The sequence below is a fragment of the Augochlora pura genome, chromosome 8 (assembly GCF_028453695.1).
Source record: "Augochlora pura isolate Apur16 chromosome 8, APUR_v2.2.1, whole genome shotgun sequence".
NCBI lineage: Eukaryota > Metazoa > Arthropoda > Insecta > Hymenoptera > Halictidae > Augochlora > Augochlora pura.
In genome coordinates, this window is record NC_135779.1 from 3,415,615 (window position 1) to 3,430,202 (window position 14,588).

General features: G+C 46.9%; 3 protein-coding genes across 3 annotated transcripts in view; 2 read left to right on the forward strand and 1 right to left on the reverse strand.

Annotated features, from left to right (window-relative positions):
• Positions 1-47: 47 nt before the first annotated feature.
• On the reverse strand, positions 48-9,534 carry LOC144474072 (uncharacterized). The gene is made up of 4 exons (XM_078188556.1): positions 9,414-9,534; positions 7,386-7,555; positions 478-626; positions 48-181 (listed from the first exon to the last, which is right to left on the reverse strand). Exons 1-4 carry the CDS (start codon positions 9,454-9,456, stop codon positions 163-165), a joined length of 381 nt encoding a protein of 126 aa, XP_078044682.1. The 5' UTR covers positions 9,457-9,534; the 3' UTR covers positions 48-162.
• On the forward strand, positions 2,516-4,066 carry LOC144474153 (uncharacterized). Its single transcript, XM_078188748.1, has 2 exons — positions 2,516-2,805; positions 3,106-4,066. The coding sequence occupies exons 1-2, from the start codon at positions 2,706-2,708 to the stop codon at positions 3,951-3,953; spliced, it is 948 nt and encodes a 315-aa protein (XP_078044874.1). The 5' UTR covers positions 2,516-2,705; the 3' UTR covers positions 3,954-4,066.
• Positions 7,888-14,588, forward strand: part of LOC144474071 (uncharacterized) — a 143,277-nt gene continuing 136,576 nt past the window's right edge. The window contains exon 1 of the mRNA XM_078188553.1: positions 7,888-9,933. Coding sequence (XP_078044679.1) covers positions 9,908-9,933 — 26 coding nt within the window. The 5' untranslated portion in view covers positions 7,888-9,907. The remainder of the gene's footprint in view (positions 9,934-14,588) is intronic.

The window sequence follows — 14,588 nt, forward strand, 5'->3', positions numbered from 1 at the left end:
CCACTACTTACGCACAAAGTATTTATTTTACATACATATCCGCAGTATGGTAGTAATATTTGGAGGTCGCGGCTATGAGGTATTCTCGTAGGAAATAGTTTTCACCACAGAAGCGGTCCGATGGTTCACCGAGTCGAGGACAATTGCCGCGTCCTTGTACCCTTAATTGCCGCCGCGGTCTCTGTAAACAAAAAAACGTATATAACACGTGTTGACCAGGCTTTGAACGGAGGGGAACCGCATCCGGTGGACGGCAATAACGAGTACGAGAAAACAGGACGTATCCAAGAATCATAACGAACGATGACCCAAAACGAGGAATCTCGAGCATTCGTTCCCCTCGGTGCGGTCATTTATTCTTCGCGTCAAGTTCAATACTCCTGGCGAATCTAATTCCATTCGAATAATTGCATGTGCCGTCTGGGTTCGGTGTGCTTGTTCGGTCCGATTCGAAACATGTTTTGTAATTATACTCACCCCACTACGGGCGAGATTATTAAATCGGTGCACCATGGGTCGGTCCTCGCATGATCTCGCAGAGCCGTGGTTGGTGTACGAAATGGTTTGCTTCCGGTGTCGCAGCTGGTATCCGAGCGTGCGAATAATCGCGGTAACTTTGACACTGGCTGAAAGAAAAGAATGGCGCGAGGTTAATGGTAATGATCTACCGCAGCAATTGTTGGCACATTAAACCGTATCATCGAGATAAATATTTCATTGTTTGCCGAGGGCGATAACAGAACGGTTGCGAAACAATCGTCCGATTAAGGCGCAACTTTGAACGTTCCACAGCCTTCCTCCGTCTTCTCGAAGGGAAAGTAAATCATCGAGTGGTCGCCGTATTGAGATCAATGCCTTTCCGAGATCGCGTAACGCTGCTACCATCGATGCCGGATCGTTCGACCACAGTCCCCGTATCACTGAGCGATCTATGACCGTTGATAATTACCGTGAAACACGGTGAAAGGACTGATCCTATGCAATTGTGGGCTCTTCGTGAATACTAAATCGCAATTACGCTCGCGATCCTACATTGGTACGTCGACTCTTCAAAGAATGCGGACACGCTTTTTACTTACAATTAGCTTCGGACAATTAAAGAAAACGTCAGTGAGTTTTTTTTCGAGTTCCACGCGTCCGACGTTAAACTGCTTTAACGAAATTGAATTAGGGAACGTCACGGTACCGACGCGCGTCATTCAATTTAAATTCTACATACCACAAAGGTTGCAACTGTCAGCATACTTTTGAGCCGTTGTGTACGGTCATTATTAAATGACAACAACGTACCACTTATGAATTATGACACGTATCATTACGTGTTACAAACGTGAAGGAAGCGGCTCGTGCATCGAACGCTTTGTTTAACAGAAAAAACAGCCGTCCGGCGCTTCGTAAGGTTCATCGAATCGTAGAAATGCCTGCGAATCGTTAAACGGAACCGCACGCGACTTATGCAACCAGTCTAGCATGATCTAACAAGTAATGCAATATACTCGTGTTATCGGCGAATCTGGAATGGCCGGCTTAATCATTTTTTCGTTCGTATGAAACTTGGCTCGAAATCGGCTGAAAGTGGTTCGTCGGTTGCGCAACGACGTTCATTATCGTCAATATTCGGCCATTAAGTTCCGATCGATAAAATGAGACAATTTTTACCAACATGATCATCCAAAAGTTATCTGAGTCGGACGTAAGCGAATAATTTCTGCTAACTACGAAGCATCCTGAAATCAGACTAAAAAAAATCAGTGCTAAAAACTGCAAGAAGACAATGGAGTCGAATTATGCAAATTCGACGTAAAAGAAATATCTAACAAAATGTTGCGCGAAGCCTTAATTGGTGTAACATAAGTCGTGCTCCGATGGGCAGACAATATGGTCAGTGATTTGTTACACGGCTGAAATAGCGAAGAATAACAATGGTATCGTGGTAAAGATCGTATTTCCATTATCTGGCAAACGGGAACCGAGTTTATCATCGGGAACGAGAGATACAGCGATTCCCGAAACTTCTCGAATACCTTTTAAAACGAAATAGCTTTTCCAAAGTCCAAGTATAGCGCTTGAATTTTTTTTTTAAATTCAAAAGCAACTAGACAATATCTACGAAGATCCTCTAAAAAAATTTCAAACTATTTCAAACAACAAGAAAAATCTTATCATAAAACTAAAATTTAAAGAGTGCAATTTACAAATCTGATTAACATAACTTAAACTTTTATTATAATCTATTTCCAGTGCCTCTAACGTTTAAAAAGAATTAAAGCCATTTGGCCCTCGTTTTAAAACTACTACATATTTCGTTTCAAAAGATGTTCGAACACATTCGTGAGCCATTGTGCACGCAGAAGAACGATTCTTATCGTGTCCCGTGTTTGTAGAAAGGAGGAAAACGACGCGACACCACTGTTTATATACGGTCAAGTACGATCGACGATCGAGATGTCGTGATTCTTCATAACAAACGGCCGTTTGACGTTTTGCGACGCATTTGAATTCGTGTACGCAGTACGGGTCCAGACATGTTCGCCTAGACCCCGCCTTGTGTCAGGTGTGGACCTGGCTTAACGTATCTTTGGTGTCCATGAGGCACACGAGGTTAATATGGCCGCCAGTTCTCGACGCGTACGGAACCAGTTCCAGGATGAAACCGGTTTGGAACTAGTTTCCATTGGTTTTTCGGCCCCCTGCGAGACCGTGCCATGACCGAGATTGGCACTCGTGCCGGACTACTCTCGACGATTGGAACGGAGGTTACGTTACGAGGGCACTCTATTATGGCTGATATTACAGAGCAAAAAGGTAAGAAGAACTGTCCTCAAACAGTCCATAACTATTTCGCGTTCCATAGTATCTAGAAATTGGTAAAACGCCCTGAGCTTCCAGCTCGCACGCCGTCGCAAACGTTCCAGAGATCCGCTCTGTGCGCCTGTACTCGGTTCATTCGTCGTTTAGCGCGCGAAAATCAAATGTTCCACAGCTTCTTCCACATGCAAACCTAACCAATACGCTTCCATAGTCGCCTAAAAATCTGAAATTTGATTTTATTTGATGAGAGACTAGTTCGAATCGCACTAACGTGATTTGTTTTGTTTTCGGAAGGTGACAAGATCGACGGACAAATGGAGATCAAGGTCGAGCCGACGATGCAGTGTTACGTCGAGGAGGAACACGAAAACGGTTTTCCCGGTTTCGAAAACAACGGGGCGATACCATCCAGCGCGGATGTCGGCGCTTTGAATTTGTGGACCAGCAAGGCTACCACATGTTTGATCAGCCAGTACAAGAAATACCGGTCGATGGTCGGTCAGTCGACGCAAATCAGGAGCTTGAGAGAGATGTTCGAGATGATATCCATCGAAATGCAGAACTACGGGTTCTACTTTAGCCCCCAGAAGTGTGAGAACAAATGGCGGGTACTCGAGCGTAAGTACAAGAATCTGGTGTTCCGGGAACGATTAAAAAAACCGGGCAGAATGCGACATTATGGCCACTGGGAACATAAGCGGGCACTAGACGAGATTTTTAATGAGAAAAGGAGACACATGTACCTGGAGGAAGGTGAGTTCCCGACACCGGCCAGCGGATCCACGAAATCGTACACGTACATACTTCCGAAACCGGCGTCGGAGGAACAGGGCAGCACCGACCAACCGAAACAGGACGATCCTCTAGCGGCGCCGACCTCGAACTTCGTTTCGAACAGCAAGAACGAACCGTCGGACCAGAAGGGATCGTTGACCGCCTTTTTCGACAGATTTTTAAACGAGATGACCAAGAACTTCGCCATCGCTGAGAAGAATAGAGAGAAAAGGCATAAAGAGGAGATGGCGATGCGGCAGAGTGAGCTCGAGGTGCAGAAAAGACTCTTGAAACTGAAGGAGCAAAAACTCGAGTTGCAGAAGTGCCAAATCATTGCTGCTGCTCAACACTTGCATTTGAACATGTGAGATGAACATTGGATACTAATTTCCGGTTTTTTGTTACCAAAAGGTGTACTTTTAAGATAGCTTTTATTTGACGGATATATAACATATATCCAAATGTAACATAATAATATAAATATTTATGCATACAAATGCAGCTTCTTTTGTTTCTTTCTTAAAGCGGATAGGATAGAGAAATTATAGGAAGCTTTATAAAAAGTGGAGGGACATTTCGATGGTCTTTAAATATTTGACTAAGGTCTTTTAGGTACCATTCATATTTCTGTAGATGTACGTATAGGAAAAGATTATTAGAACTGTTCGCCTTGAGAGAATATTAGGTTCATCTATGAGAACACTTTTTGTTTTATGTAATCATCGAAAATTGTTTTTCGGTACTTTTACATGGAAGATGCGATTTGTTCGACCGGCCCTCCAGTGGATGCAGTTTTACGGCTCTGCCTCCAGATGGTAGCACCGTTCACCTTTCCAGTTCCATGCTCCATTGCTGTGGATCACCGAGTCTTGTCTTTTCTACCGAGAGATCATCAGAATTTTTTACTTAATCGACACATGCTGCAATTTTTGGACAAAGATAAAGCGTTATCGGCAAGTAAAGGGTTGCAAACCGTGTAAAGGTAAATTTCTAAAAGAGTACCACGATTTTCCAGCAGGTTTGAAAGACACGTACGCTTGCCGCGGTCCATTATACTAAACGGCATAGTGCGCATGTTACGCATATGCTCGTGCATCGTGTTACGGAGCGCAAAAACACGCCGGTTTCTGTTTTTATTGTTAAAAGTTGCTCGGCGATCGCTGCCGAGGGATTACTTTCGCTATGTGTACTGCCTCGTGCTGCTAATGGCTCAATTTATTAAGCGGCGATTCAAAAGATCGCCTCTCCTGGGCATCGTCGCATTGATATTGCACCTTCAAAAGATCATGGGGCTTGCTAGCGACTCGACAGAGATTTATGACGCTTAAACACAATTTCATTATTCTATCTTATCGGATTAACAGAGATCAGGCCGTTTTTTGTTTCGTCCTTGTACCACGGCCATATTTATGGACCGTGCGTGCAAATGCGAATCATAAATTATTAAACCCCCTCGACGGCAACATAATAGCGGTATAATCGGGACGAAATTGTTTAACACTAGAACCGCCGAGTAACAACAGTCTCGGATACACGGAACATAGAAAGTAACCAAAGCGAGAGATTAAATCATTTGGAACAAAGATTTAAAAAGGATAGGTTTAAAATGTCCATCAAACGGAGCAATAGGTTATTCGACGGGGAAAGTTGAGTAGGGATTCAAATGACCCGGTGAGTCGTGTAATCCCATGTAATTAGCACATTCCCGGTACAACGCTATTCAACTCTTGCTGTGCTTCGTCGAAACACCGTGAGAAAAAATCCCGAAGAAAGTGAAACTGCCGAGTTCGATAGGGCTTTGTAACAGTTCCCGTAGCGAGTCCCTATAGTACGTTTCCACGGCTACTCAGCAAACAGAACCATTCCGCTCCCCAAGTAGAAACTAAACAAATAGGAATTTCTCGCACGACTTTACACCCAATTGTTGATATACGTCGTTAAAAACAAGTAGATCTAGATACAGTTAACGTTGAATTAATCACCCAACAGTATGCATTTCCAACTTTCACCGGTAACTGTACCGGACGAAAATTCAATTCGACAGTGTATCGCAAGGCAAAGGAGACTCCATTCGATTGAGCTTGGTCGCGGTGATGTTGCGCTTGGTTCTCGATTCCGTACCGGACTGCCTTGGTGTCACCTTACATTATCCAGTGCATGACGATTATACGTTTGGAATTTTGAAAAAATCCATTCCTGTTACGCAGCGCGTATCGGGGAACAGGTAGCCATAGCTCTCCCGCAGATCCTTTCGAATTAATTTCAAGCGTTTCAACGACTCCTATAAAATTACACGTCTTACAGACTCTACTCCATCTTTGATAGTTCGATAGAACGAGCTGCTCGTCTACGTGGGTCTAGCGAAGCATAGATATGAAACTGTGCACGCTAGAGTAAGCCAGCGTCAAGAAACGACAAAGGGCAAACAATTTTATAAACCGTCGCGGGAGCTTTTCGGGAAAAAATCGGCGAAACCGGTTACACCCGCTCTTTGCTGTATCCGTACGCACCGACGACACGTATGTACGTACGTGTTCCGCACGATACAAGTACATTGCTCGCGGTAAGAGTTAACACGCGAGCACGTGCAGGTACGTGGGTATAACAACTTTTGCGACTTACGTTAATAACCTCCTGAATTTCGAAAAATGATCGCCGGACGAAAATACTCCGCATCGCCATTTATCACGCCTCGCGAATCGCCGATATTCGAGCCGTTCACTCGCCGGATCACGTAACTTCCTTACCTACAAATTAAATTTTACCTGTGTAATAACATTATTATTGCCAAACGCGTCTAGAAACACCTTTTTAAAGTTCGATTTGAATTTCCTAAGTTTCTTAAGCTTGTTCATTTTATCTTTATTGGTTTTTCAACCTTTTTCATAACGATTACGAAATTAATTTCATAAAAATAGGTATACACGGGAGACCGGTAAAAATAGTGTTAACAAAGTGCTCGAGAAAGTTCTTTTTATATTTATTCGAAAGAGGGAGAACGTATTAATCTTTCTTAGAAAACTATGAAGTCATCATCGACAGGTAAGGCTGGAAAAGGGGGGACAAATGAGGGTTAAGTTCGCGAACAAAGTTCGCGTCTATATTTAGTTGGAGAGGTTGTCGGACTTGGCATAAACAACCCAGATAAAAGCAGCTAACAATAGCGCATGTAGGGGATAAATAATTAATAAAAATCCGGAAGTCGATATACATAGTGCTCTGTCGGTTGCAACGCGGGCGTCCATGTCAAGTGGCTAAAGAAAGTCTCTATGCACTGCATTTCCATTTCTCTATTTCAATTTCCTAAAAATGAATTATACAACAATAAACATGGATGTATAAACCCATAAAACATTATTGCATAATATAATAGAAAGGAGTCTGTAGACATATTCTTCCTGGAAAATGTGACGAACTGAAACGTCTATAAATACATTGGCAAATTTCTTTAAATTTTAATATATGATTTTTTTCAGTTAACTTTTGAAGAGTTGTTGTAAAGGAGGCATTTCAATGCCAAATATATGATAGATTTGCTCGTTAGAAAAATTGTTTTGCATCTTTAGAGGCGATTTAATTGGTACCATTTTTTAGTAAAACTTAGTCTTTAGTTTTTCGTCTGCTACATTGTGCAGAATCATGTTAAAAAAATTAAACACTGAATTACGAAGGTGATGATTTCGAGCTTTAAAACGAGCCCGGGTTAGCACCGTACGATTCGTTTTAACGAGGCTACGAGTTCAAATGTCAACAATTTGTTGTAATACGTAAATTTAGTGTACTTTCTACAGCCACTGTACCTGAGGCCTGAGGTGGGCTGAGCGGGTTGCGCGTGGGGCGCCGGTGCGGTTGGGTACGGGCGTGAGAATACGGCGGGTAATAGCGCGGAGGCGGCCAGTCGTCCAGTCGAGCCGCGACCACCGAGCGGTGAGCGTATTTCTCTCCTGTCGGTTTTCACTGCAGCAGCAGCCTGGAAAAAAAAGGAAAACAACGAAGGGGGATCAATCTGACGGCACCGGTGCATCGAACGATGAGCTCGTACCTGAGCTAGCTGGTGCAGGAGCAGGCAGATCTGTCGAATCGAGCCCACGAGTTCGCTGGAAGCTCGCGTGCACGGACGTAAACAGAGGGCGAAGGAGGACACGCGATTCGTCGGTGCGTGTCCACGCACGCGTAAACGTTCCCTGCGATGCACCATACGCAATGTGCATCCGCGCTAGCAATTCTTCGTGCAATTAGACTCGCGTGACCCGTGTAAGTTTATTGCGCGACAGACACCGTTTTCCATGTGCCCAAGCCCCGTTGCGCCGCCGAAACCAGAGGCTAGCGGGTGGCAGCGCTGTCAACCCTGGGAACTGGGGACGGACCTTGAGACCGAAACATTGACCGGATCTGCGTGAACGCCGATTCTCGGACACAATAAGCTCCCTAGTAGGCCGAGTGTGCATAGCTCTCGCGCGTCGCACTGTGTCGTTACGTGTCGCGACAGAGGACATCTAGCTCCCAACGGTTTTTATCCGCGTATGCACCGCGTCCAGGTCTGCATCGCGTTTTGCGGCACGTTGTGGGCCCCGAAGGCTTCGTCTAAGTAACAGTACTTCCTCGCGCTCGCTGGAACAAGCCTCTCTCCGAAGAACGGGACCCACACTCCACGAGCCCGCTCTCCACACGCTGCTTCTCGCGTCCCCTTCCACCCTCCTCCTCTCGCCGCTAGGCCTCTTTCGACCGACACACACTCTCTTTCTGTGTGCCTGTCACTCTTTCTCTCTCCCGCGCTCTCTCTTACTCCTTTTCTCCCTCTGCGTCTCTCCCCCTTCCTGAGTCCGAAGTAGTCTGGCCGGTCGAGCACGGGTAGTCTCGTGAAACCAGTCCTCGTACGGTGGACCTCTCGGTTGGGACCTGGCGAAGTGAGGAGGTCGCTCGCATCTCGCCGCGCGTAAACCGGCACCTTTTGCACCTGCCGCGCGATTCCAAGTTTTTCGGCGATCTCGCGTAAACGTCGCATCGAGCAAGCCGTTCGTACCGGGGACCACGGCGTTCCACGAAAAACGGTCGAACCACGGCCGTGAAGCTCTCCTGTTTCGGCCGGTTCAGCGCCGCGAGACTGGCCGGGAATCGGTAACACTGTCCCCGAGAACAGCATCGCCGCCGCGTGTTTATCCACGCAAACCAGTCCTGCCGGTCAGAAGGACGCCGATCGGGTAAGTGGCACGCTTTTGCGCCGTTGGACCCGACGTCACCCGAAGATACCCGGTGCAGGAGATCGCTCCGACGAGCTGTACAGCCCGGACTGGAAAAACGAGGAAAGGGGAGCATCAGCGGTCTGTTTCGCGCCAAAGAATAAGACAAGTGTTCACGTGTGTGCGTACCGGCGGCTCGCGGCGGAGAGAGGGCGCGGGTACAGACGACACGCAGCCGAACAAGCGCACCCTATTGCGGCGTGTCACCGTGATGCTGGTGACAACGCGCGCACCATTTAAACCGTGCCCGTCGAATACCTGGTGGACGTCCAGTAGCGCGGTCGAACGAGAGATTCGCGGGTGAAGAGAGGACAGTTGTCAGTGGGTCGTCGGAGTCGACGGCACGTGTGAGTGTCGCGTGTAAAAAAAACCGCCGCCGCCATGACAGTCGGAGCGCGCCGAGGATAGAAGGTGTGCGTCCTGTACCAGAGAAAATGAACCAGTATTTCGTCGCGGACGCCACGCTCGCAGGATCATCCGGCTGGTGAAGCACGCAGAGAGAGAGGTCAGTCTCTCTTTCTCCTTCTCCGCGTCTCGACCTAACCTCCAAGTGTCTCGAGCCCCACTAATCTAATTCGTACCCGTTACCTTCGCGCTCTCGATGGAAGCGTTCCGCTCGACTGATTTTCATCGTGGATCGTCGTAGATCGAAGTCTTTCGAGGACGTCCGCCAGAGAATCCGTACCGGCCATTGTCGTCGCAGCGGCCGTTTAAAGTGCTCGACGGTTGTTGGTGCGCGTCCCGTTCGACCTCTTCGCCGCCGCGCAGTTCAGGTGTGGTGTTAGCGCGCAACCTATCGCGCCGGTCGCGGTTAATTTCGATAATCGAAAGCGAATCGATTCACGCGAGAATAACACGGTGCTGTGATCACACGGTACGCTCGGTGCTCTCGTCCTTCTCTGATCCTGCGGATTTTGTGCGTGTCCCGCTCTTCTGTGTTTTGCAAAGTGATTCGAGGCTTTTAATTTATTCTCCTGTTGCCGCGCGTTCGTCGCGTGTGCCCTAAAGCCGAAACGGATCGATGGATCAACGCTGAGAACCGAAACGCTTCGAAGAACTCGCGGGGAACACCAGCCAGCCAAATGAAGACCACACAGCGCGCGCTAAGGTGAGTCTGCCCACCACGGTCTTAACCTTTTATGAAATTAAAAGTCTTCCTTTCGCTACGATGTCATTAATCTCCGGCTAAGAAAATTAGTCGACTGCATTTTATTTCGACGAACATTCGTAACGAGAGATGAATGCTCGGCGTAGCCGGCGTCCATCAGTGATAGTACTCTTTACCTTTTGCGCTCGAGGATTTTATGATAGTGAAAATGTTCCCATCCGGGGACTGGATCGTATACCGTAGCTTTAAATACGAGCTACGATTATTTCTCTATAGAGAAATGTGCAATTAACCGTTTTTTACTTTAAGTTATTGAATTCTGTAGGCATTGAATACACGAGTCGGTTATTACCAATATGGCGGCCGATATATAGAATAATGAGGATTAACATTACTAATAGTAATATTATTTTGTAATTTGTTTAACACTTCCGAAAATGTATCATAAATGCAGATAATTTACAAGTTCTTGGAAAATAATTGATTATTACGATAAATAGGTATTGACCAAGACTTTTAATGTTGTTATCATTTCCAAGAGCCAGGGAGATCAGTGAGTCACGGTGAACGAAATCTAGTTGTTTCTTCCTTCCTCGGCCAGATGCGTCTGGCCAGTTCCCTAGCAAATGTTCCTCGGCTAGCTGGCCGCCGTGTGTCTAGTTACGCTTTACGTCCTCCTGTACAGTTAACGATAACAGTGCTCGTCGTAGCTCGCAATAAAAGCACGTTCGTATAACGAGGAACGTAACGAGCCGCGTTTGTTCGGCCCACTGAAACGTTACGGCTGTAACTGTTGATGCTGTAACGGGCGCACAAATAGAAACGTGTCCGGTCGGTCTAGGGGAAAAGTCGCCCTAGAACCCGGTTCGCGAAGGAAACTCTCATCGTAAAGATCTTCGAAACGTGACACGATCGCGAAAAAACGTTTTACTTACTGGAACATAAACGCGGTTTATATTCGAACTGCATAAACCAGAATATCAAAGCAGATTACGAGCGCTGCTCGCGCACTCCTGGCGTTGCCGATTTGATTCGAACCGCGGAGGTGGAAAGAATATTCCGCCGTTACCGCATTTTTATGGAATCGACTTGCTCGGCCGAGAATTCGCCTCTAGATCCGAAAAAGAATTCTTATTATCCTCCGCGACACGGCGAACGAGCGCAGGCATTTGCGCAAAGATTCGCATCGCGCGCCGGGGGTTTACTCCGATTGCCACGCGGTTAGGCCATCTCATTTTCTAGGAATGTCCGTAGGTGGCAACGGTGCATAGCGTTGACATTTACATCATCCCGTAACATCTCCGGATGCACTTTTCCGCGGCGCGTCCACGCTCGAATCGCAGGTGTGCACGACGCACTCTGTATTTTTCGATGGGATTTCGCAAAGGAAGAAAAAAGAAAGGGAAAAACCGGGTTCCAGGGAATGATTAATGCGGTCGTTTCGTAAGAACGGCCGGGTCCGTTCATCTCTCGGCCTTTAATCACGGGATTAACTTCGACCAGTCCGGTACGGCGCGCGCGCGCGCGCGCACGAGCACGCTGGACCACTGATAAATTAACAGGTAGCCGGGTTACAATCGAAAGCTACTTACGCCGTCGCGTCTTCGTTACTTCGGAGAACCGTTCGCGAATATCGTCGGTTACCAGGAATTTCCCCGTGAATAGTTGTCCGTTATATTCCATATTCTGCGCGCTTTTCAGAGAAAATTCCTATGGAAACGACGGCAACGTCTTTAATGCGTTAAGCTGCAGTTTATCCTCAAAGAAACCATTTGCAGAACATTTTACCATTAAAACGTATACTGTATAGATGAACTTTGCACGTAATCGTCGTAACATATTTCTTCATTAAATTTTCTACTTTCCCTTTAAATCGAAAAAATGTTCGTAATAAATTGCATGCCGCAGTTATGTCATTATAATCAAATAACGAAATGAAAGACGGTGCGGCATTTGTTTCCCAACAATATTTAATTAACATATCAAGCGAGTATCAGAGGTGAAAATTAGTCATCTGACTATAGATGCGTTCGATTGCTACACCATCAGACCGACCGTAAGCTTTTTCTCCCGGAACTTCTTCATGGACCGGCAGCCTTTAGGTCCACTTTCGCCCGGTAAAGTCGATTAATGCTAATTGCCGTAGGAGTAGCGGGTATTTTTTCGTTCTCCGTTCCATTTCACGAGTTTCGTCGGACCATAGGGAAGAGGCCCGAGCCGTTGTTAGCACAGAGAGCCAGATAAGATAGGATAAGAGCGTGCAGACAGCTATGTAAATGCAAAGTGTGGCTCGCATCGCTCGCGTCAGGGTATGCATTGAAAATGTCAGGTGTGCTCGTCGGTTGAACACTCGTCGATCGTCGTCTCGTCCCGTCTCGTCTCGTCTCGTCGGTGTCGTTGGCTGCCGCCCGCCTGTACACCTGCGCCGACAAATTGAAATGCTAATTCGAAAAGCCCGTGGTTCACGGCGGTTTTTGGATCCATTGGCGCGTCCCTGAAAAACGATTTTCTGGCCGTTGATCCCCGGTCCATGGACTCCCGGCTTCAAAAATTCGATGGTGTCACCTTTCATCCGTGGCTTCCTGGGACAGCCTTTCTCCCCCACTCTCTCTCTCTCTCTCTCTTTCTCTTGGTCGAGTAAGATTAAATTCCCGAGGCACGCAGCCCGGCTGGACGCTCGTTTAGAAACAATAACAGTATCGCGGCCGGGTCTTTGCATACGAAAGAGGGGCCCCGAGTGGTTATCGCGACTGATCCGAAAGTGGGCCCCCCCCCCGAAAAAGGGAATAGAAAGCGGGAAAAATGTCGGATGAGAATGCAGAGCGCCTAGCCGATCGCCGCGTCCGATCGGAGAACGTTCCACGGGAAAACCGTGGCGAGATTCGCGCGAAAGGTGTTTCGGTGGGCGGGGCGCACGGTGCTCCGGTTTCCGGATTGCTGTCGGAAGAAATTAGCTTAGGAAAACAGTACAGAGCTTAGGTAAACAGAGCCTCGGAAAGATTGATCGGCCTGGGGAAAAAATTGTAGACCTAGAAATAAGGTATAGAATGTAGCACAGCCTGTGCACTCTGAGGAAAAGTTGATGGAGCTCGACAAAAAACTATGGCGTCTGAGAGAAAAATTTGAGGATCTGGGAAAGATTGTACAGGGCTTAGAAATAGATTGCGGGGGCCCTTGGGGATTTATGTTGCGTGGCTCGACGACAGAATATATTTCGAAATAATTGCCCGCGGGAGTAATTGCGAAGCCGCTTTCCATAATGGCGCGCTGATTAAGGAACTGATTAATTAGCATCCGGCCGCCGATGCGATAGCTCCGTCGAGGATATCGAATAAAAATTGTCGAGAATCAATAGAGCGCAATTTACGGCGGATCGATGGATTTGGAACGGTGGTGAACAGGTAGAAAATTGCGACGCATTCGATGAGCAGCCGATAAAGATGATGCGTCCGGCTCTAATGATCGCGGGAACCGGGCCCATTGTGGGATCTGTTGCGCGACGCCTGGGAAAAACTTTCTTTTTCCTCGTTTGCAAAAAAGATGGTTCGACCGTTCGTGACACGGCTCCCGATCCTCTTCGCTTTCCGTTTGCCCCCTCGGCCTCTCCCCCCGAGCTGAGCTCTAATTAAAGCATTTCAATTAAGGAGATCAAGCGGCCATTGTGTCTCTTCAGCGACTCGATCCGATGAATTTTCCCTCGACATCTCTTCGGGCCTGGGAAAGTCGTCCTTGATGCGATTAATTGCAGAAAGCGGATTTCTCTCTCTTTCGCGCTCTCTCCCTCTCTCTCTCTCTCTTTCTCTTTTTTTCTCTCTTTCTGGTTCTGGTGCCGCGTCGCATCGGTCTGGAGAAACAGCCGAGTTTCTTCTTTCTTCGTTAACTCTTAATTGATCAAACTTCCTTGCGCATTCTTGCGCGTGGACCTGACGTTCCACACTAATTTCATTCTGCATCGATCTCGCGCGGTCCTGATTCGTTTCCCAACTCGCGGCATGTGTTGGCGGCGTCTCGAACGGCCTTCCAGTCGTTTCGCGAGTGTAGAACGAACAGGTACGAAATTTAGGTGAAAATCTAGAGCGATTCTTTAGACACAAGCCGCCAGTGATCAAGCTCTGTGTGAACCTCGCGTACTCCTTTCTATTAGAGATTTTTCAACGATAAAATATAATATAATTTGCCATTAAAGTTTCAGAAGGAATCGCCTCGTAATTTTATCAAAACAAAAGAGATCATCTTATAGTTTAGCTTCATTCCAAACCGGGGACCCTCTTTAACGCTCAATTTAACAGGGCCTAAGAAACCGGTCGCTGAATTTGGCTGATAAATTTTCTATACATTCTATAGTAAATACAACGCCCCTCTAATAAGTATAAATTTATTCACTTGCACGATTCGTCCGGCAGAAATTCCGAAAGTCAGAATTTATTTACAGCAGTTCTGGGATAAGTGCTGTGCGGTGTAACACAGCCCTCTCACCAGAAGGCACCCTTGCCTCTTCCCCGCTCTATGGTCAGATCCTTTCTGAAACCTATCTTTGTTCTTCATGGTAGCGGTATGGCGTCGGTTCGTCTGTCGTACTTAAAGATTCCTGGCTTTCCAAACATATGTCAACGAATGCGCCCCATCGAGTACCTGTAGAACTTCGAGTCGCCAGA

What these genes read in the sequence shown, in the direction of transcription:
- LOC144474153 (XM_078188748.1), top strand. Translation starts at nt 2,706, where the DNA reads ATGACCGAGATTGGCACTCGTGCCGGACTACTCTCGACGATTGGAACG. An exon ending in TGATATTACAGAGCAAAAAG is followed by an intron (nt 2,806 to 3,105) that starts GTAAGAAGAACT and finishes TGTTTTCGGAAG; the next exon opens with GTGACAAGATCGACGGACAA.
- LOC144474072 (XM_078188556.1), bottom strand. Translation starts at nt 9,456, where the DNA reads ATGAAAATCAGTCGAGCGGAACGCTTCCATCGAGAGCGCGAAG. An exon ending in CTTCCATCGAGAGCGCGAAG is followed by an intron (nt 7,556 to 9,413) that starts GTAACGGGTACG and finishes TTTTTTTTCCAG; the next exon opens with GCTGCTGCTGCAGTGAAAAC. An exon ending in CAGCCCACCTCAGGCCTCAG is followed by an intron (nt 627 to 7,385) that starts GTACAGTGGCTG and finishes CTTTTCTTTCAG; the next exon opens with CCAGTGTCAAAGTTACCGCG.